Here is a 22,076-nt window from a genome sequence, read left to right on the forward strand (position 1 = left end):
ATCATACAGCTCAGATGTGGAAGCACACAGTGGCCAGGTAACTTGTCTAAGATCACACAGCTCAGACGTGGAAGCACAGAGATGTTAGGCAACTTGCATCAGATCACACAGCTCAGAAGGAGACACAGAGAGGTCAGGCAACTTGTCTATGATCACACAACTCGTAAATGAAAGCACAGAGAGGTCAGGCAACTTGCCTAAGATCACACAGCTCAGATGTGGAAGCACAGAGAGGTCAGGAAACTTGCCAAACATCACTGAGCTCACAAGTGGCAGTCAGGATTTAAACCAAAATGGCCTAGCTCCAGAGCCATTGTTCCTAAACAGGATGTTATACTGTTTCTGCTTCTCTTTCTACTTTTCATTTAAAGACAGCTGAAAACTCTAAGCAAGGAGAAGTTTTATCTTTTGTAATTCCACTCAGATGGAAAACTCAGAGTTGGCCCAGGAGGAAAGAGGGAAAAGAAAAGCTCCCGACCCAAGAAAACTCAGTCTGAAGCAGAATGATGGAATGGAAATCGAATGTCCAGGACCTATGGGTGTAGTGGTGAGTCATAGAGAATCTATTCTACTGGGCCAATTAGTGAAAACTATTTTAAATACAGTAAAGTAAAATAAAGTAAAAATAAAAATTTTAAAAAAATGAAAAATTAAAAGGCAGTTTCTGGGTAGAATTGGACAAATAGCAAATGATCAAATTTGGAGCACAAAGGTCCCTTTTCCCTCCCAGGAAATACAGGAGCTCTGAAAGACAGGAAGCAAGTTATGGGCAGAAGGCAAAATATAGTGAGTCAATGTGGGAAATCTCCGGTCAGACAGGGTCTGTGGCTCCAAAGGCAAAGATCGCACATCGGGTAAAATGAATGCCTTCCTTGTCTTTCTCACTCATGCTCCATGTGGCAAGCCAGGGCACGCCAGAGGGTCAAAGGCCTGAGTGAAAACCCAAGGAGGCCTACGGCCTCTCAATCAGAGTTCCCACCTGGGCCTGACTCTCTATATAAATGCTCCTTAAAAAAATTCAGGAGCTTTTGTTTTGTTTCATTTTATTGTGTAGTCAAGACAAATTAATCTTGCTTTCTTTCAGTCAGATTTTACTGTTACTTCCTTTGGAATATTAGTCAGGAAATTCTAACTCCTTAAAATAGGAGACACAGTGGAGTCAGATTGCCAGCCAGACCCAAAGGGGTTACTAGACCCAACCCTCTAGGGCCTATATACACACACACACAAAAGCTATTCCGTCAGTCTGCTGACTAGGTAACATCAAAGCATTCTGATTGTTCTGTCTTGTGAGCAAAACTCCTTTCTTTGAGATATTTCAGAAGAGCCATCCCTTCCTTCAAATCTTGGCCCCTGACACGCATATCATCTTCACAGGAGGCAGCATGTTCCAGCAGAGTCAGACCTTGATTCACATCCCCACTCTACTGCCTGAGAGTGGGCTGACTTTCCTCACCTGTGCAAAGGAAAGTTTTCCTACTTCATAATGAGTCTTAACAGCCTCAGTAGGGAGGCCAAAGGTCCCCAAGTGGCAGGAGGAAATAAAACTAGAAGTGGCAGAGCTTTTTTTCTTTTCTTTTTAAAATTTATTTATTAATGTGTTGTCGTGGTGACACCTGGTTCCGCTTGAACTTAACTTTATCTCAAACCTTGAGCTAGCCAATGCATTTTCTCATGGAAATGTCTTCTTTAAGCTATGTTAATAAACTATGTATTTGCTTGGAAATCTAGTCAAGCTATGGTTTGCTAGTAATCATGTATGGATGTGAGAGCTGAACCATAAAGAAGGCTGAGCATCAGTGAATTGATGCTTTTGAACTGTGGTGTTGGAGAAGACTCTTGAGACTCCCTTGGACTGCAAGGAGATCCAACCAGTCAATACTAAAGGAATCAGTCCTGAATATTCATTGGAAGGACTGATGCTGAAGCTCCAATACTTTGGCCACCTGATGTGAAGAACAGACTCATTGGAAAAGACTCATTGGAAAAGACTCATTGATGCTGGGAAAGTTTGAAGGCAGGAGAAGCGAACAAGAGAGGATGAGATGGCTGGATGCCATCACTGACTCGACAGGAGTTTGAGCAAGCTCTGGAAGTTGGTGATGGACAGGGAAGCCTGGCGTGCTGCAATCCATGGGGTTGCAAAGAGTCAGACACTACTGAGTGACTGAACTGCCTTTCTTCAAGATTCCTGTCAACTGTTTTATGGTCATGGATGACTCACCTTGTGTCAATGCTATCTCAAAATGCATGTTGTGGGTGAGGGGCCTGGTGCAACTCTCTCAGTTTTGCAGCTTGCTAATAGGTATATAGCAATGGCACCCCACTCCAGTGCTCTTGCCTGGAAAATCCCATGGATGGAGGAGCCTGGTAGGCTGCAGTCCATGGGGTCGCTAAGAGTCAGACACAACTGAGCGACTTCACTTTCACTTTAATAAGTATATAACTCCTTATTAAAAAACTAGCAAGGGGACACTCTTTCTGTCCCCTTCTGATGTCTATCTCAGAAGCTTTCTCTATCTCTTTTATACTTTAATAAAACTTTTATTACACAAAAATCTCTGAGCAATCAAGCCTCATCACTGGCCCCGGATCGAATTCCTCTCCTCCAGAGGCCAAAAATTGTAGCTTGGTTCACAGCTCATAGCAGCAACCTTTCAATAAGGACTTGGAGAAATCAGGGAAATAACATATGCCTAGCAGAAAGCTTTGTATCCAAGAGGCATTCAGTATATTTTCATGCCCTTTTGTACAAGAGATCAAGAATCACTTGGGCTTTACCCAGAAACCCAGAGCTTTATTTTTGACATGGGTCACTAGGCATCTGGGTTCTTTATCTCTCAAAACTAAATAGTGGAAATAGGAGTGACAGAAAAGGCCCTCCCTCCTAGAGAAAGTAAGAGATCCAGAAACAGCAGAGGATGTCTTTCCTCCCCTGTGTACTTTTCTCTCCTTCCTGAAGCTGCAGAGATGGGGTGGGAGTGGCTGCAAGACTAAAGGAGGAGTTCCTTTGATACTTTAGAGAAAGGCAAGCATTGGCACTTCTCAGGTGGCTTCTCATTCTCTCCCTGTCTACCAAACATACAGACCAATGCATCAGACCTCAGGGGAGGCATCAGGCAGTAATGTTAGGAGAGGGAACTTTTCTTTGAGTTGGCAAATGATGCTTAGGGAAGGGCATTTGTCACTTTGGTTCTTATCCTTCAAACCATGTGAAAAGCAACAACAAAGTCAGGACATCAGAGACAAAAATGTCTAGAGAACTAGGGAATGCAAACACTTGACAAGGAAGAAAGTTTTATTTAAGCACACGGACATTTCAGGGGGGATGGAGAACAAAGGAGCAAGTGACAGTCCAGGATCCCATTATGCTCTCCAGTGCAATATTAATCCACACCAAATACTATTTTGTTCACTTCACACATACAACAGAAGCCACAGTGTCCACCCGTGACCCCGCAGCCTCACAGGACAGGCAGCTGGCAGCCGACTCTACTGAAAGGAACTTCTTCTCCAGTATAGACTCCCTTTACAGATGACTTTGGGAAGGGAAAATGGTGAGAATTAAAAGGTCAGTTTGGGACAGTGGGTTTCAGAAAATGAACCTTAGGTCAACAGACCCTTCTCAGGAAGGTTTCAACCCACCACACCCAGGTTACATCTAGGTCAACTCTGGGAAACAAGAGGAAAAAAATAGGAACGGAAACCACTTCAAGAAGGAGGTCAGAAAAGCTGTGTTCTCTGAACACACTCTCTTGGACACTAACAGTGCCCAGCCCAGAGAAAACACTGGACTGGTTTAGACCATAGCTGGCTATTCAGGCTGATATAACAGTTCAGTTCAGTTGCTCAGTCGTGTCCGACTCTTTGCAACACCATGGACTGCAGCATGCCAGGCTTCCCTGTCCATCACTAACTCCTGGAGCTTGTGCAAACTCATGGCCATTGAGTCAGTGATGCCATCCAGCCATCTCATCCTCTGTCATCCTCTTCTCCTCCTGCCTTCAATCTTTCCCAGCATCAGGGTCTTTTCCAATGAGTCTGTTCTTCACAACAGGTGGCCAAAGTATTGTAGCATCAGTCCTTCCAATGAATATTCAGGACTGATTTCCTTTAGGATGGATTGGTTGATGTCCTTGCAGTCCTAGGGAGTCTCAAGAGTCTCCTCCAACACCACAGTTCAAAAGCATCAATTCTTCAGCGCTCCGCTTTCTTTACAGTCCAACTCTCACATCCATACATGACTACTGGAAAAGCCATAGCTTTGACTATATAGACCTTTGTCAGCAAAGTAATGTCTCTGCTTCTTAATATGCTATCTAGGTTGGTCATAACTTTTCTTCCAAAGAGCAAGCATCTTTTAATTTCATGGCTGCAGCCACCATCTGCAGTGATTTTGGAGCCCCAAAATATAAAGTTTGTTCACTGTTTCTATTGTTTCACCATCTATTTGTTATGAAGTGATGGGACCAGATTCCATGAGCTTAGTTATCTGAATGTTGAGTTTTAAGCCAACTTTTTCACTCTCCTCTTTCACTTTCATCCAGAGGCTCTTTAGTTCTTTGCTTTCTGCCATAAGGGTAGTGTCATCTGCAAACCTGAGGTTATTGATATTTCTGTTGGTAATCTTGATTCCAGCTTGTGCGTCTTCCAGCCCAGCATTTCTCATGATGTACTCTGCATAAATGTTAAATAAGCAGGGTGACAATATACAGCCTTGACATACGCCTTTCCAAATTTGGAACCAGTCTGTTGTTGCATGTCTAGTTCTAACTGTTGCTTCTTGACCTGCATACAGATTTCTCAAGAGGCAGGTCAGGTGGTCTGGTATTCCCATTTCTTTCAGAATTTTCCAGTTTGCTGTGATCCACACAGTCAAAGTGTGTAGACTGTAACACATGGCAGACACAAACACTACAAAAGATGTGGTATGTGAGAGCGAAAATGTCTTTTATTCCATTAGGAGCTTTCTAACAACTGCTATATCAGTTTAAAATGCAAAGAATCAGCACGGGCTGAGAGATCCTCCATTGCTGGTCCTCGGGAACCACTGAAAAGCCTGTACTGGGCATGCCTGTGACCTAGTCCAAAGGCCATTATCTAACTAAAGTGCTCTTCTAAAGCAACTCTATCACAAGGGTCCTGCAGAGGTCTAGGGAAGGTGTTCAGAACTGGAAGCAACTTAGACTTCTTCTTAGCATTTCCAGGAAAACTGTTAGACTCAAGCAAGGCGGAAACTGCTCCAAACAAGAGTTAAAAGCTAAGTTTCAGAAATGTGTCAAGGTGGAAATGGAGTGAAAAGCATAAAGTGGAGAAGAGAGAAGGGACCCAGGCACCTCTCTCCAGTCTTCTTCTGTCTTTAGTAAACCACCCCTGCTTCCCAGAGCCCTGGCCTCAGACCAGGCATACCCTGAAACACAGACCAGTACAAGTGCCAAAGGCAGCCAGGGCTTCCTATGGAAGGAGGAACCAGGATAGCAAGACAGGTGATTAACAAGTTATTTTAAAAGATAAATGAAATCTCATAAAGATATAAGAATCCAGGATTCTGAAAATATATAGTAGTTAATGCACAACTAAAAATATTTTGAAGAGACCCTTATTCTTGAGCCTGCTTTAAAACGGGGAAGTCTACATCACTCTAGCATAATGAGGGCTGTAGAAATACACATTTATATACACACACATACATCACACACACACACACAAATTATAAATCTTCACCCTTGGTTTCTTCGCTTCCTCTGACTTGCCCTGGACAGGGATGGACCTGCAGAGCAGGACAGGGCTCACAAGCCCAGCTTCTGCTTGGCCATTGAGGAACGGAGTTGCAGAGTCCCTTCGGCCCAAGACCCTGGGTACTGTCGCATCTTCTGCCACAGGCTCACTTCTTCCCCAGTTGAGTCCATCCAGTCCACCACTTCCCCGTTACTGATCCCTGAAGAAAAACACCAGAGGAGGCTGAACAGAGATCCCACTCCTCAGCCTGCCGAGGAAGATGCGTTATGCATTAAGGGCAGCATCCCATAAAAGACAGTGCGCTATGAAGATGGGCTAATGGGGACAGTGTTCTGGGAGCAGCTCCCTGTTGACTCTGCACTGCCATATTTCTCTGCTCCTGAGATTCCATCAAGAGACTTAAAGTTGATAAAACAGGGCTCCAAATGGCACACGGTAGCTCGAGACCTCTTATTCTAAGGCTATTACAGCTAGGGCCATTCTGTTACTGCCAAGTTGACTTATGATGGAAAGCGAGAGGAGGGGAATGTAGGGAAGGGAGGAAGAAAGGAAGAAAGAGGGGGAGAGGAAGGAAGCAGGGAGGAAAGGAGACAGAGAGGGTAAGAGGGACGAAGGAAGAAAGAGAGCTGAACACTTTTATTTTCTAGCTGTAGACTCCAGGCTTGAAGTTTGGATCATGTGGGGCCTCATTTCTATTCTCTTGTACATTCATTCATTCATGAACATTTATCAAGTGGCTGCTGTGTAAGTACTCTTCCAGGCTCTGGAGGTACAGTGTGAACAACACAGAAAAAGTTCTGCCTGCAGGCAGCTTATGTTTGAATAGAGAAGATAGAAAATATAGAAGTAAACCAACAACAGTGAGATAAGCATCGTAAAGTGAATAAACAGAGTGATTTGTAGTGCCTAGATCAGCGTCTCCCTTAGATGAAGTGGTCTTTGGGCCCCTCTGAGAAGGAGATATTTGAGTCAAGAGCTGAAGGATAAAAAGGAAGCAGCCCTTCCAGACAGAGAGAACACTAATAGCAGAGGTTATAAAGTGGGGAGAAACTTGGTATATTTGCAGAACACAAAGCTAGTCAGCATGTTTAGAGCACAGCGAGCAAGCAGTGTTACAGGACAGATAAGAAATGAACAGAGGGTCCAGAAGCAGGGGACTGACATGAACTGGCTTACATTTGTAAGAACATCACTCTAGATGTTTTGTGTTAAATACTTTGTATGAATTAACAATATACAAGTAATATTCACAGTCAGAGGAATGCAGACTGTAGCGACAGAAAAAGAGTATTCAAGACTAAGCCTTGAGAACCACCAATATTCCAAGTTTGGCTAGAGGATGAGGATGCCCCAGAGAAAAGTGTGGTGTCAACAGAAGCTAAGTTATTTCAAGAAAAAGGGAGTGATCGGCTATGTTAAATACCGTGAAAATTCTAGAATGATGAAAACAAAATTTTGACACAAGCAGTTGCTCAGTGGAGTGGTGGGACAGAGGTGGGATCACAGTGGACTGAAGACTAAAGGAGACATGAGGACATGGGGACGACTCTTTTTCAGAGATTAGAGGGGGGATGTGGGCTCAGGAGAAGGTTTGTTTCTGTTCATTAAGACTAGAAGTACCAGAGCATATCAACTTTCACCTCCAATAGGGAGGCAGAGAGAATAAAACTGATTAGATAGGAGACACAGGAGATTCCAGAAGAAAGGTCATTGAGAAGGTGAGGGTGTTGTGATCTAGAACACTTGGACAGAGCTTGGCCTTTGCTAGGAAGGGCCCCTTCTTTTATATAACAGGATGGAAGGTGGAAATCAGAGGTACAGATATAGGGATATTTGGGGATGTTTTTGGTGGGAAGCTGATGGCATTCCTGGGCATTCAGGGTACTGTTTATCTGTACTCCTGACAGTGCATGAGCTTGGCCTCCCTCCAGCCCTGCACATATTAGGCGCTCAGTAAATCTGTCTGAATGTTCACTGAAAGGAAAGAAGACAACTCTTGACATAGAGGAGCTATGTAGGGAGGAGCTATGCAGCGAAAGTGGCTCAGTCATGTCCGACTCTTTGTGACCCCATGGACTATAGCCTGCCAGGCTCCTCTGTCCGTGGGGATTCTCCAGGCAAGAATACTAGAGTGGGTTGCCATGCCCTCCTCCAGGGGATCTTCCCGACCCAGGAACTGAACTTGTGTCTCCTGCCTTATGGGCAGATTCTTTACTATCTGAGCCACCAGGGAAGCCCAGGCAGGGAGAGCAATGGGTCTGTTCAGAGTGAAATATCTAAGAGGCCCTGAAGACAGTGAGGGTGAGGGGAGAAGCTCTCACCTGTGCCGACACTCAGCCTGACCCCACCCAGGAAGTCATTGCTGGCCAGGGGCTCCCGGTCCCACACAGTCAGTTCCAGGCACATGTGTTGGAGATCTTCCAGCCTCACACCATTGTAGACAAATGTATGGTTATAGTGGGGATTCAGGGTCTTCTTCACCACAGGAGTTTTACGCTTACTGGCCTTGTTCCTCATGGGAAGGAGGTATCTGGCAGACAGTGTGGAGGAGTCAACAACCTACTCAAAGCTGGCAACATCTCTCTAAATTCCCCTTTCCTCTCCCACAGGCCTAGCCCAGGAAGGTGAGTCAAAACTGGGATCCAGGAACACATATTCCCTCCTTTGAATATGCGGAAGCACAGTTCCTACCACCTCCACTAGATCATTCACCTGATTCAATGCCTTTATCCTAGAGAGAAAATTAACACAATGTTATTAGGGAGCTGTTGTCTATACTCCACCAAAAATGGGTTTTGAATATCTGGTTCCACCTCTATTGGGCAAAGTCCTCTTTGGTAAAAAAAACAACAGTAATAAGCAATTCTTGTTGTTCAGTTGCCAAGTCATGTCTGACTCTGCGACCCCGCGGACCACAGCACGCCAGGCTTCCGTGTCCTTCACTATTTCCCGGAGTTTGCTCAAATTCATCTGTACTGAATTGGTGATGCTATCTAACCATCTCATCCTCTATCGCCCTCTTCTTCTCCTGCCTTCAATCTTTCCCAGCATCAAGGTCTTTTCCAATGAGCTGGCTGTTCACATCAGGTGGCCAAAGTATTGGCACTGTAATAAGCATAGGCATTGCCAAACATGATTTCATATTTGCTAGAGAAGTGAAGTCAGTGGGGGTGAACTGTAACTTGGGGAAAGCTGGCATTGCTTAAATACTGTGGGGAACAAAGTCCTGAGTCCCCATCTTGACAGTCAAGGAATGCAGATTTTTATTCAGGATTAAGAGCACAAATCCATAACAAAGGAAAAGTTGGATCTAACTGTCCACCACTCTCGTTTTTGGAAATCAGGACTGCAGCCCAGTCCAAAATGAGCCCCAACCAGTGCCAACACAGTAGTGGAGGTTGAGCCATTACCTAATTTCAAGAGCAAAGTTGGCTGCTGGAGGGGGCAGGACACACAGGGATAATATCCACAGAGAAAGATTTAGCTAGATTCCTCTGAGCGCTCATGTCCTGAAACCGGTTAATTTGAGCTGGTCCATGGACTCACCCTTTTACAAAGCTGTCTGAAGTCCCTCCTAATTTGGCAGCTGTGAGGTTCTTGGCTTCTTTGATCCACACCTGGAGCTCTCCCCCTTCCCCACCTTTACCTGGAAGGGATATCAGACAAAGCAAATGAGCTCTGACACCTTCACATTTCTCTCAAGCTTTATCTACATAGCACTTTCTTTCCTGGTTCCTGAAGACAGCCAGCTCCACGATAAGCGGACCACACCTGCCTTGTATTCGCAGTACCCAGCACAGTGCCTGACAGTGAGCAACACGCACTCAAGTCATAACAAAAATAGCAATAAAGGCTTACTGAAAACTGGCTATGTGCCATATTCTACATTAAGCATTTATTCCTCAAAACAATTATATGAGATATAGACTATCATTGTCCTCATTTTACACATGAGAAGATTGAGGCATAGAGAAATAAAGTTGCCTGATATTTGTTGAATGACTGAAAAAAGGGAACTCCTCCACTTCTGTTCTGGATGCCATCCCCATGGCAACAAGACTCATCAGGCATCATCAATTTCAACCCCCAGTGCACATTTTAATATCTCATTCTCTACTGGTTCCATTCCTTTCAGTCTAAACAGAAGCTAATCTCACTTCTGCTTTTAAAAAAATCTTTTGAAAGAATATTTCCCTTCACCCTATCTCCTTCTCAAGCTTTCCTCCATTGTTCTCTTTTCTTTCACCATCAATTTTCCTAGAAAATAGAGTCCACATGCATCACTTCTACTTTGCCTCATTCACTCAGCCTAGTTTCTAGTGAAATCTGGCTTCTGCTTCCACTGATATCCACTGAAAATGTAATCTAATGCCGAGGAGGTGTGTCTTCTCATTGGGCCTGACAGGCCAGTGGTATTTCAATACTGTTGACAACCCTGCTCCCTTCTTCAAGCTCTCTTCCAGCATGGCTCTCTTCTGATAAGCCTCTACCTCGCTGGCTTCTCCTCCCCCGCTTCATACTTTAAATTGTTCCTCATGCTTCTCTCCTTGCCTCTCTTCTCTAGTCATCCTGCACACCCTCCTTGGAAATCTCATTGACTTCCCCAAACCCTATAGATTAGGCCTTGCTGCAAGGAACTTTTTAAGAAATTTTTCTTTAAATTTCTTGATTTTCTTGCATTGCCAAAGCATCAAGTTCAACTTCTTACCATTACATCCATGGCCCTTTATAGCCAGGCTCCAACCCCATCAACAATTTCATCTCCACTCCCACATCTATATATCAGAACTCCAGCCCCACTTAACTAAGAAGTTAACTGCCTCATAGTCACACACCACCTCACATTTACCATGCTTTTTTCAAACCTTTGCTCCTGCTATCTCCTCTTCTTAGAAAGTGCTCTTCTCACCCCACTCTCTTCCTTTTCTGCCTGGTAAAGTCTTAAGTCAAATATCATCATTACTTCCTCTTTAAACCTCTCCCAAATACAACCAGACAGAATTCATCACTCCTGTATCTGTGTTCTTTGAGCAGATGACTGTCATTCTTTCTAAAATAAGCTGTACAAGGGAGAGCAAAAATCATGTCTTATTCACCTACATATCCACAGTCACTAGTACAGTGCCTGGTGTGTTGACTTACTCTTCCTCAGCCTTCAACTTCCTGTCCCTTATACTTATACACCACCCTTTCCAACCACCTCCTCTCAGTCCTGAAGTTTCTGTTCTGCTCTCACCTCTTAGTAGCGTTCCAGAGCTGGACCAAGACCAAGTTAGTTTAATGGCATCAAAAAAACAATTTCAACTTGAAGGCATTCCCTTCCGGTTGAAAAACAGAAATGGCTTACTTACTACAGAAATCTTCCTTAGAAGACAATCCAGTGTGAATCATAATCTGGTCTCTCCAATAGTGCTAGCCACTAGCCAGTACCAACCTTGCACAGATCAAGTGTGGAAAACTAAGAGTTAAATCCAAGGCCCCAAAGAAAACTTACTCTTTTTCCGGTCACTTCCAACGGGGAGTTTGGAGGCTGGGATATATTTCAATGAAACCACCAACTCGCCTTTGTGTGCTGGCAAGCTAGTCGAGGACTCAGCACTGATCTGAAACACAGAGAAACCCAATAGGTCAGGCTGGGCTATTCAGACTGTTGAGACCTCTCACAGAGGCAAATCTAAAATTACCCTCAGGAAGAGCTTCACAGCATAAAAGTATCCTCCTCCTTATTTATGAATACCATCCTGGATCCCTAGGCCATGGAAGCCACAGGATTCTAGGCAGTTTCTTCAGAAGGAGCTGCAGAAGAACTAACAAAGAGTCTTCTGTGATGCTGACTGTTTTGCTACTATGAGGATACTGTTACTAGATTCCAAATACCCTTGAATGTCTTCAAGCAAGGCTGCCATACAAAATGACAGGGGACCAATGGCATGCTGAAGAATCTTGTTACCAACATTGTTAGTGATAGCCCCAAAGTGGAAACAATCTAAATGTCAATCAATATAGGAAAGGTTACATGAGTGATTTTAATGCCCTCATATGGCATATGGCATGTGAACCTCAAAAAGGATGCAATGACTCTCTACACGCTAACAGGGGAAGATATCCAAGATGTACTGTTAAGTCAACAAAGCAAGATGCAGAAAAAGTATCCCACTTATATTAAAACATATTCTTATTTGTATATGTGAATATATATATATATGTTAATAATGATTATGATCATTATCACTCATACAGTACTTACTATATCTGCCAGGTATTGTTATAGTATTTTAAGTATATCATTTTGTTTAATCCTCAAGATACTCCCTATGACATGAGTACAATTACCCCCACTTTACAGATTATGGAACGGAGGAACAGAGAAGTTAAGTAACTTGCCCAAGGTCACAGAGTAATTGGCAGAGCCAGGATTCAAATTCAGACAGACTGGCTCTCGAATCCATGCTTTTAAGCACTATGTTACACTGCATAGAAAAACCCAGAAAGATACAGACAAACTTAACACTTGTATCTTCTAAAGAAGGGAGTAGAATGGGGAAAGGAAAAAGGGCTTTCACTTTTTACTCTCTCTATATCTATAGTGTTTTTTTAATGAGAAAGGCAAGTATCACTTATATGATTTTCAAAGATCAGAAGTCTTTTTTTAAAAGAGAGCTTGCATTAAATTATTGATGATTGATTTATACTTGAAATGTCAAAGTCAACACGTAAATGCTCTGAAGTTGTTTCATATACTAGTTTTTAGTTTTAAATTAATTGGAATTATTGAATAATTTGAGGATTGTAATAGTTAATATCATTAATGTTATTTTTTCCTACTTTTTTTAAATTTTACTTTACAGTACTGTATTGGTTTTGCCATACACTGACATGAATCCACCACAGGTGTACATGAGTTCCCAATCCTGAACCCCCCTCCCACCTCTGTCCCCATATCATCTCTTTGGGTCATCCCAGTGCACCAGCCCCAAGCATCCTGTATCCTGTATCGAACCTAGACTGGCGATTCGTTTCTTACATGATAGTATACATGTATCAGTGCCATTCTCCCAAATCATCCCACCCTCTCCCTCTCCCACAGAGTCCAAAAGTCTGTTCTATACATCTGTGTCTCTTTTGCTGTCTCGCATACAGGGTTATCATTACCATCTTTCTAAATTCCATATATGTGTGTGTTGACTTTGATATTTCCAGTATAAATCAATCATCAATAATTTAATTCTAAATTCTCCATTAAGAGAAAGTGATGGTGGTGAAGTTGCTCAGTCGTGTCCAACTCTTCGCGACCCCGTGGACTGTAGCCTACCAGGCTCCTCCATCCATGGGATTCTCCAGGCAAGAATACTGGAGTGGGTTGCCATTTCCTTCTCCAGGGGATCTTCCCGACCCAGGGATCGAACCCAGGTCTCCCACATTGGAGGTAAACGCTTTAACCTCTGAGCCACAGTGGAAAGGGGAAAACAATAAGATGAGCAAATAATGCAGAATAAAGTTTACATTCATTACAAAATAATAATAATAATAATTTAATCCTCAAAACATTATTTCTCCATTATTTTCTTGCATTTTGTGTTGCTTTTAAGAAGTCTCTTCTGAATACTGTTTTTATTCCTCTACATATTATTTTTTTCCTCTCTGAGAGTATGTAGAAATAAAAAGAATTCTTTCTGGAAAAAAATAAAATAAAAAAGAGAGCTTGCAGATATTTGAGGGCTCGGTGAAACTCTGTTACTAAGATTTGAATATGCCATAATTTTAATTTTATGTTACTTTTGGTTAATGACTCTCTCTACCACTAGAATCTAAATGCCAGGAGACAGGAATCAAGTGTTTTTTATCATTGTTCATCCTAGCATGCCTGACACTTAGCAATGTACCTGGCATATATAGGTGCTCTACAAATATTTCCTGAAAGAATGCAAGAGGGAATGAGTGGGTGTCAGGGATGAGCAGTAAGTGCCATGAGGAGCAGGATGGTTTCACTCTGCTGGCTCTCTTGGCATGCTTGTGCCTTGGAATCCAGAGCATGAGCTGGTGCAGATCAGAGGTGTTCTTTCACTGCCTGTGTTCACGGGGGCTCCTCTAACATAGGGACTCAGCTCTTAAGTATAGCAATACAAGGCAGGCATAATCCCCATCAGTCTGGAAAAATGTACCATATACCAAGAATGCATGGCAGTGTAATGGATGAAAGAGACATAGAAGGATAGGGAGGTGGATGCCAGAAGAGAAAACGGATCACTAGGGCAAGGAAAAAAAGAAAAATCAGAGACAAAAAATGGAGAATGTTTTCAGTTAAAATAAGTATGCAATACTGGAGTGGTCTTTCTGTTGTTTATAAAATATCTATACAATTTGTTAGTCTCTAGATTGTGAGCTTCACCTTAGCTGGAAATTGACGTAATTGGTGTACTTGTTTCATTTTGAGCATATTTTCATTCTGACTCAAAATAATTTCAAAGAGCAAACAGTTCCATTTCAGTGCAGGTTTTTCTTTTGATGGAGGGCATTCTTTGTTGGCACTAGTTCATGATGGTTTACAATGACATTTCCATTAGAACTGCATCAACTGTAGGCCCTTGAGAGAATGACTTATATGCCAAATGCTTAAGAAATTCTAAATTTCTAATAATATGCTATAGTTTTATTATACTGGCTTTCCTATTTGTATTAGTACTTAAAGGGAGATTTTTAATGTGGTTACTATATTTTTGGAGGGCAATAGCTTCAAAATATTGAATGTTCATTTCCTTTGACTCAGCAATTCCACCACCAGAAATTTCTCCTACAGTTATACTCACAAAAGAAGGACTAGATATAGTATACCATAGTTTTAACAGAAAAAAAGAGGCAAATCCTAACTCTGTTTTAGCAATTTCATCTTAACCAGAATGACAATAACCTACTGAACATCTTTTATGTGCCAGGCACTGATTGGTACTCTGTCTACGATCCTGCAGAAGAGAATATTATTATCATTTCCACTTCATAGATGAAGAAACTAAGGCCCACAGAATTTAGGTGACTTACCTAAGTTAGTTTTTAAGTTAGGTAATTTACCTAGCTGTCAAATCACAGTGTCTGGATTCAAATCCAGGTCCACACTCAGATCCCAGGTAATATGACACCCTCTGCTACACTCTCCCCTGCGATTCCATCTCAAAGTAATACTTCCCCTGGCTTGTATGACAACGAGCACGGGAAGTGGAGCTCCATGAATTGGTTTACTTCCCATTTCTGTAGTGAAAAGGGTAGTTTGGGAAACCAGCACAGATTAGGATATATCCAAAAGGTCAGCTTGGAGAAAAGGCACAAGTCAGGATGTTAGGATACACCCAGACTCTGGAAGATTAGGAAGCAAAGCTTGACACACATATATATGAAAGACTTCAAAGGGGAACCACGGCTTCATCGTTCACCTGGCTTGTAACAGAAGAGATGACTGACACTTGCCGTCCAAGAGGATCCGAAATTACTGTTAAACTAGGAAGCCCCAGCAGGGGGCGCGAGAGCTCCACAAACTACAATCAAAACTGTTCCTGCACAAGTCTCTGCAGATAATTCTACCTCAGATGTAAGCTCTGTAAGGAGTTGTTAAAGCAGCCTACCTTTCCATGTAAGGGGAGACAATGATCCAGTTTCTTATCAAGCTTCCAGGAATCCATCTGGACCTCTGCCTCTCCAAGAAAAGTGTTTCTGCCAAAACGACCGTGATGCCACACCGAGAATTGCAAAGTCCTCTGGGCCAACAGAGATTCTGGGATTTCATACTGTGAAAGGAAAGGAGATACCCAAGATGATTAGTTCACAGTAATTCCTCAGAAAAAGATTATTCCAAAATCTGAGCAAGCATACACAAAGTCCATAGTCCTGATCAAATCACTTTAGTCCCTAAGCACTTTGAGCTTCATCCCTCAAAGCCTTTACTTATCCCATTTCACAAAAACCTACCATACTCCAGGGGAGGACCTGGGATATAAATTTTTCCTTCAGTGAGTGAGAGAACACTGGAATATGCAAAAGAACTGCCAGGGAGACTCCTGATCACAAATGACCCCTTAAAATGAGATTTGCGACCACGTGGCCGTCCAACTTCACCAGAAACCAAGAAAATCAAACCAGCTTTGTTTGCTGAGAGGTCAGGATGTGAACAGATGCCCACAGTGTATCCTCAAACACAGACATGGCCACTGAAAACCATGTTGACCAGCCATATAGTAGAGGAATTGCTACAGCTCAGCACACAAGACAGAACAAGTTCTCCTATCCTCTCAGACTCTAGATACTTACTCTGAGGATCTCATCATATAACGGATTAATAGTGTCCTGCTTGATGCTGGTTTTTCTTTTTCCTTGGCGGGATTTGTCTGGCAGAAGATAAGCCTTCACATATCTAGAAGCCAAGGAGAATACTGAGTCATTGGCTGTCTTTTTGGAAACCTGCTTCTCACTTCCCCGCCCTCCATACACATATGCCATGATGAAATGAAAATATCACATCAAGCCCTCCTCTACACACCATTCTTGGATTTTCCTAATCCTGGCCCCTTTCCCACATCTCCCCTAACCACTCTCAATCACACCTCCCTGTCTGCCCAGGAAGTGAGAGCTTTGGTTCAAGGGTGCCCAGAGAGATGTTGGGGTCTGATCATCTCCAAGCACTGTGCCGGGTCCAGAAGCACTCACGGATTTGAGCGCTTCTTGGCTTCATCAGCGAAGGCCAACTGTTGGCACTCCTTCACGTGAATGACCAGAGCCTGTGTTTGCTGCTCGTACTTCAGAGAAAAGGCAATCTTTCCGGTCACAAAGATGTTCCCGAAATCACCAGCTTCACTATAGATGCTCATCATGCTGCCAATCGTACTCTGAAGATAAAGCACCCACATAACAGGTGGTAACTAGACTTATCATGGGGAGCATTTGTAAACTTACAAAAATCATTATGTTGTATAACAGGAACTAACAGTGTTATAGGTCAATTATACTTCAAACACAAACACAACTCATAGAAAAAGATAGCAGATTTGTTGTTATAAGAGGCAAGGGGTCTGGGGAGGGGGAATTATATGAAAGTGGTCAAAAGGTACAAACTCCCAGTTATAAGATAAATAAGTGCTTGGGATATAATACACAACATGATACACACACACAGTATAATTAACACTGCTGTGTGTTATATATATTAAAGTGGTTAAGAGAGCAAATACTAAGAGTTCTCATCACGAGGAAAAAAACTATTTCTTTAATTTTGTATCTATATAAGATGATGGATGTTCCCAAACTTATTGTGGTAACCATTTCAAAATGTATGTAAGTCAAATCATTATGCAGTACACCTTACACAGTGCTGTATGTCAGTTATATCTCAATAAAACTGGAAGAAATAAACAAGATAAAGCACCCATACACATCTGGTGAAGGCACGCTCTCCCTGCTACATTGCTCATGTTTTCACTCATGAGAAAGTCATAGTCACTAAACAAAACAAAAGCCCCTGCAACTAACCAGTACTGCCAATGGTCTTGTAGCCAGAATATAAGAGACAGCTAACAGCACACTCACAACTGCTTACAACTGCTCAGGTTTATCAATCAGCTCACCTGGGCTCTGAGCTGTTCTGCTTATTCTCTTTTTATACATATTGTTAAATTTCAACTGCCCCAGAAGGTGGGCAAGGAGGCAGCATGCAGCTGAGTCTGATTTTGGTGTATACTATGTATGTTACGATGTTGGTTGGAAGGGATCAGTTACCAATTAAAACAAGGGGCGTTAATTATCTGTGGTTTTCTTTTCTCCACCTTATCCCTCTCAAGGCCTATAGAGAAAAGTGACTGTGTCATATTTGGAGGGAAAACCCCACCAGAGGTGAAAAGCTACGTTCCTCTCAGCTAATAATCAACTCTGCAAGCCTACCGTTCTCTTCCTGTGTGTGAGTGTGATCATCTATTCACCCTGCTTTCTGACTCTGTTTCCCCTAAACATCAGTCTTCATACTTAATGGCAGAACTAGGCCCTGATTCTTAAATGTCCCTTTAACTTTATGATTCTGATTGGTATAGTTTTCCCTTAACCATATCCTGATGCTAGGTAACCCTGCCAAGACCCTTCTCATGGTGTTCACTGCCCTTGAATGTGAGACTTGGGGTGTGCTCTGATGAGAACACCTGATCTTTCTCAGTTTGAGGCCTGGGTACCTTTTTAGGGTAGAAGTTATGGGTTACCGTTCACAAAGCTATGATGAACATCTCTAGCCCTAACTACCTGAAATAAGAATTTCCAGGGCAGAGACTGAGAAAGTCACCTAACTGCGCACTAAGCAACTATGGCCTAACTTGAGAAAAGGAACAAACAACTGCATCTGGCTTACCCAGAAAGAATAAGCAGAACTTCCCCACATCCTGACTCTGCTCTAGGGAAGGAGTTCCATCTTACCTGGCGCCCCAACATGTCCACAGCCACAGAACCGACAGAACTTACCATGGAGGAACCACTTCTCAGGCTGCTTCTGGCTAGCTTCTGACGATGCAACTTCACCAGGTGGTCAATGTCTTCTTCTTCTTCCTCTTCCTGGAATGATGAATATACATTCAGAGTTAACAGAAATAAGAAAAAGTTCAAACCCAAATATCTTTCCTTTAGTAGGGGCCATAATTGTTGCTAAGCTCTGAGGTGTCATGTGCACACATACATGCTTATCTCTATCTTTGTGTTTCCCTATTTCAGGCTCCCAAACTACATCCCAACCATCCTTCTCAAATCACAAAATAGTAAGAATATCTCTTTCTAATTTGACTGCCCCAACCCAGCCATGTCTTTACATTTTATTAAGTGTGGCATAAATCCCTTGGAGGAGATTACCATTAGCCCCACCACTGAGCCACCAAGCAGATGACCCACAAACTGGAGAAAAATTATATCAAAGAGTGTCCAGTAGTCTCCGGTGGACGTGTGGGTCAACAGTGGTCTGCTGCGGGGTCAGGGGCACTAAATACAACAGGCCTGGGAGCCGCAGAGCATGCTGGCATAAGTCCTATTGAAGGAGGTCACCATTACTGCCATTACCCCTAAGGGAGGGAATACAGCCCCACTCATCAGCAGAAAACTGGGTCAAAGATTTACTCAGCATGCCCCCCCATCAGAGCAAGACCCAGATTCCCCCACAGCTAGTCCCTCCAATTAGGAAGTTATCACAAGCCTCTTATCCTTATCCATCAGAGGGCAGACAGAATGAAAACCACAGTCACAGAAAACTAACCAAACTGATCACATGGATCACAGCCTTGTGTAACTCAACGAAACTATGAGCCATGCAGTGTAGGGCCACCCAAGATGGGCGGGTCATGGTGGAGAGGTCTGACAGAATGTGGTCCACTGGAGAAGGGAATGGCAAACCACTTCAGTATTCTTGCCTTGAGAACCCCATGAACAGTATGAAAAGGCAAAAAGATATATGACACTGAAAGATGAACTCCCCAGGTTGGTAGGTGCCCAATATACTACTAGAGTAGAGAAATAGCTCCAGAAAGAATGAAGAGGCTGAGCCAAAGAGAAAACAACGCCCAGTTGTGGATGTGACTGGTGATGGAAGTAAAGTTCAATGTTGTAAAGAACAATATTGCATAGGAACCTGGAATGTTAGATCCATGCATCAAGGTAAATTGGAAGTAGTCTAATAGGAGATGGGAGTGAACATCGACATTTTAGGAATCAGGGAACTAAAGGGACTGGAATGGGTGAATTTAATTCAGTTGACCATTATATCTACTACTGTGGGCAAGGATCCCTTAGAAGAAATGGAGTAGCCCTCACAGTCAACAAAGGAGTCCGAAATGCAGTACTTGGGAGCAATCTCAAAACAACAAAATGATCTGTGTTACAAAGGCAAACTATTCAATATCACAGTAATCCAAGTCTATGCCCCAACCACTAATGCCAAATAAGCTGAAGTTGAATGGTTCTGTGAAGACCTACAAGACCTTCTAGTACTAAGACCAAAAGAAGATGTCCTTTTCTTCATAGTGTACTGGAATGCAAAAGTAGGAAGTCAAGAGATACCTAGAGTAACAGGCAACTTTGGCCTTGGAGTACAGAATGAAGCAGGGCAAAGCTAACAGAGTTTTTCCAAGAGAATGCAGTGGTCATAGCCAACACCTTCTTCCAACAACACAAGAGATGACGCCACACATGGACATCACCACATGGTCAATACTAAAATCAGATTCATTATATTCTTTGCAGCCAGAGATGGAGAAGCTCTATAGAGTCAACAAAATCAAGACGGGGGACTGCCTGTGGCTCAGATCATGAACCTTATTGCAAAATTCAAACTTAAATTTGAGAAAGTAGGGAAAACCACTAGCCCATTCAGGTTTGACCTAATACAAATCCCTTATGATTATACAGTAGAAGTGACAAATAGATTCAAGGAATTAGACCTGATAGACCCATTGCCTGAAGAACTATGGACAGAGGTTCATGACACTGTAAAGGAGACTGTGATCAAAACCATCCCCAAGAAAAAGAAACGCAAAAAGGCAAAATGGTTGTCTCAGGAGGTCTTACAAATAGCTGAGAAAAGAAGAGAAGTGAAAGGCAAAGGAGTTAAGGAAAGATACCGAACTGAATGTAGAGTTCCAAAGAATTACAAGGAGAGATAAGAAAGTCTTCCTCCATGATCAATGGAAAGAAATAAAGGAAAACAATAGAATGAGTAAGACTAGACAGCTCAAGAAAATCAGAGATATAAGGGAACATTTCATGCAAAGATGGGCAAAATTAAGGACAGAAATGGTATGGACCTAGCAAAAGAAGAAGATATTAAGAAGAGGTGGCAAGAATACACAGAAGAACTATACAAAAAAGACCTAATCATCCACATAACCACGATGGTGTGATCACCCACCTAGAGCCAGACATCCTGAAATGTGAAGTTAAGTGGCCTTTATGAAGCATCACTATGAACAAAGCTAGTGGAGGTGATGGAATTCCAGTTGAGCTATTTCAAATCCTGAAAGATGATGCTGTGAAAGTGCTGCTCTCAATATGCCAGCAAACTTGGAAAACTCAGCAGTGGTCACAGGACTGGAAAAGGTCAGTTTTCATTCCAATGCCAAAGAAAGGCAATGCCAAAGAATGTTCCAACTACTGCACACTTGCACACATGTCACACACTAGCAAATTAATGCTCAAAATTCTCCAAGCCAGGCTTCAACAGTGTGTGAACCAAGAACTTCCAGATGTTCAAACTGGATTTAGAAAAGGCAGAGGAACCACAGATCAAATTGCCAAGATCCACTGGATCACTTAAAAAGTAATGAAATTACAGAAAAACATCTACATCTGCTTCATTTACTACGCTAAAGCCTTTGACTGTGTGGATCACAACAAACTGTGGAATATTCTGAAAGAGATGGGAATACCAGACCACCTGACCTGCCTCCTGAGAAACCTGTATGCATGTCAAGAAGCAACAGAACAAGATATGGAACAACAGACTGTTTCCAAATCGGGAAAGGAGTACATCAAGGCTGTATATTGTCACCTTGCTTATTTAACTTATATGCAGAGTACATCATGCAAAATGCCAGGCTGGATGAAGCACCAGCTGGAATCAAGATTCCTAGGGGAAGTATCAATAACCTCAGATATGCAGATGACACCACCCTTATGGCAGAAAGTGAAGAAGAACTAAAGAGCCTCTTGATGAAAGTTAAATAGAGTGAAACAGCTAGCTTAAAAAATTCAACATTCAAAAAACTAAGATTGTGGCAACTGGTCCCATCACTTCATGGAAAATAGATGGGGAAGCAATGGAAACAGTGACAGATTTTCTTGGGATCCAAAATCACTGCCGATAGTAACTACAGCTATGAAATTAAAAGACGCTTGCTCCTTGGAAGAAAAGCTATGATCAACCTAGACAGTGTAATAAAAAGCAGAGACATAACTTTGCTGACAAAGGTCCATCTAGCCAAAGCTATCATTTTTCCAATAGTCATGTGTGGATGTGAGAGTTGTTGGACCATAAAGAATGCTGAGCTCCAAATAATTGATGCTTTTGAGCTGGGGTGTTAGAGAAGACTCTTGAGAGTCCCTTGGATTGCAAGGAGATCCAGCCAGTCCATCCTAAAGGAAATCAGTCCTGAATATTCATGGCAAGGACTGATGCTGAAGCTGAAACTCCAAAACTTTGGTCACCTGATGCAAAGAACTGACTCATTTGAGAAGACCCTGATGCTTGGGAAAGACTGAAGGCAGGAGGAGAAACTGACTTGATGGACATGAGTTTGAGCAAGCTCCAGGAGTTGGTGATGGACAGGGAAGCCTGGTAT

General features: G+C 42.6%; 1 protein-coding gene across 3 annotated transcripts in view; it reads right to left on the minus strand.

Annotated features, from left to right (window-relative positions):
- Nucleotides 1-4,931: 4,931 nt before the first annotated feature.
- SYTL4 (synaptotagmin like 4) overlaps nucleotides 4,932-22,076 on the minus strand; it is a 59,283-nt gene continuing 42,138 nt past the window's right edge. For all 3 annotated transcript variants that reach the window (XM_005700158.3, XM_005700156.3, XM_005700157.3), the window contains exons 10-17: nucleotides 18,223-18,312; nucleotides 16,432-16,610; nucleotides 16,036-16,138; nucleotides 15,354-15,515; nucleotides 11,234-11,342; nucleotides 9,286-9,385; nucleotides 8,061-8,269; nucleotides 4,932-5,938 (exon numbers count right to left, since the gene is read on the minus strand). In XM_005700158.3, the coding sequence (XP_005700215.2) occupies nucleotides 5,790-5,938; nucleotides 8,061-8,269; nucleotides 9,286-9,385; nucleotides 11,234-11,342; nucleotides 15,354-15,515; nucleotides 16,036-16,138; nucleotides 16,432-16,610; nucleotides 18,223-18,312 (1,101 nt within the window). In that variant the 3' untranslated portion in view covers nucleotides 4,932-5,789. The remainder of the gene's footprint in view (nucleotides 5,939-8,060; nucleotides 8,270-9,285; nucleotides 9,386-11,233; nucleotides 11,343-15,353; nucleotides 15,516-16,035; nucleotides 16,139-16,431; nucleotides 16,611-18,222; nucleotides 18,313-22,076) is intronic.

Source organism: Capra hircus, unplaced genomic scaffold (assembly GCF_001704415.2).
Source record: "Capra hircus breed San Clemente unplaced genomic scaffold, ASM170441v1, whole genome shotgun sequence".
Lineage (NCBI taxonomy): Eukaryota > Metazoa > Chordata > Mammalia > Artiodactyla > Bovidae > Capra > Capra hircus.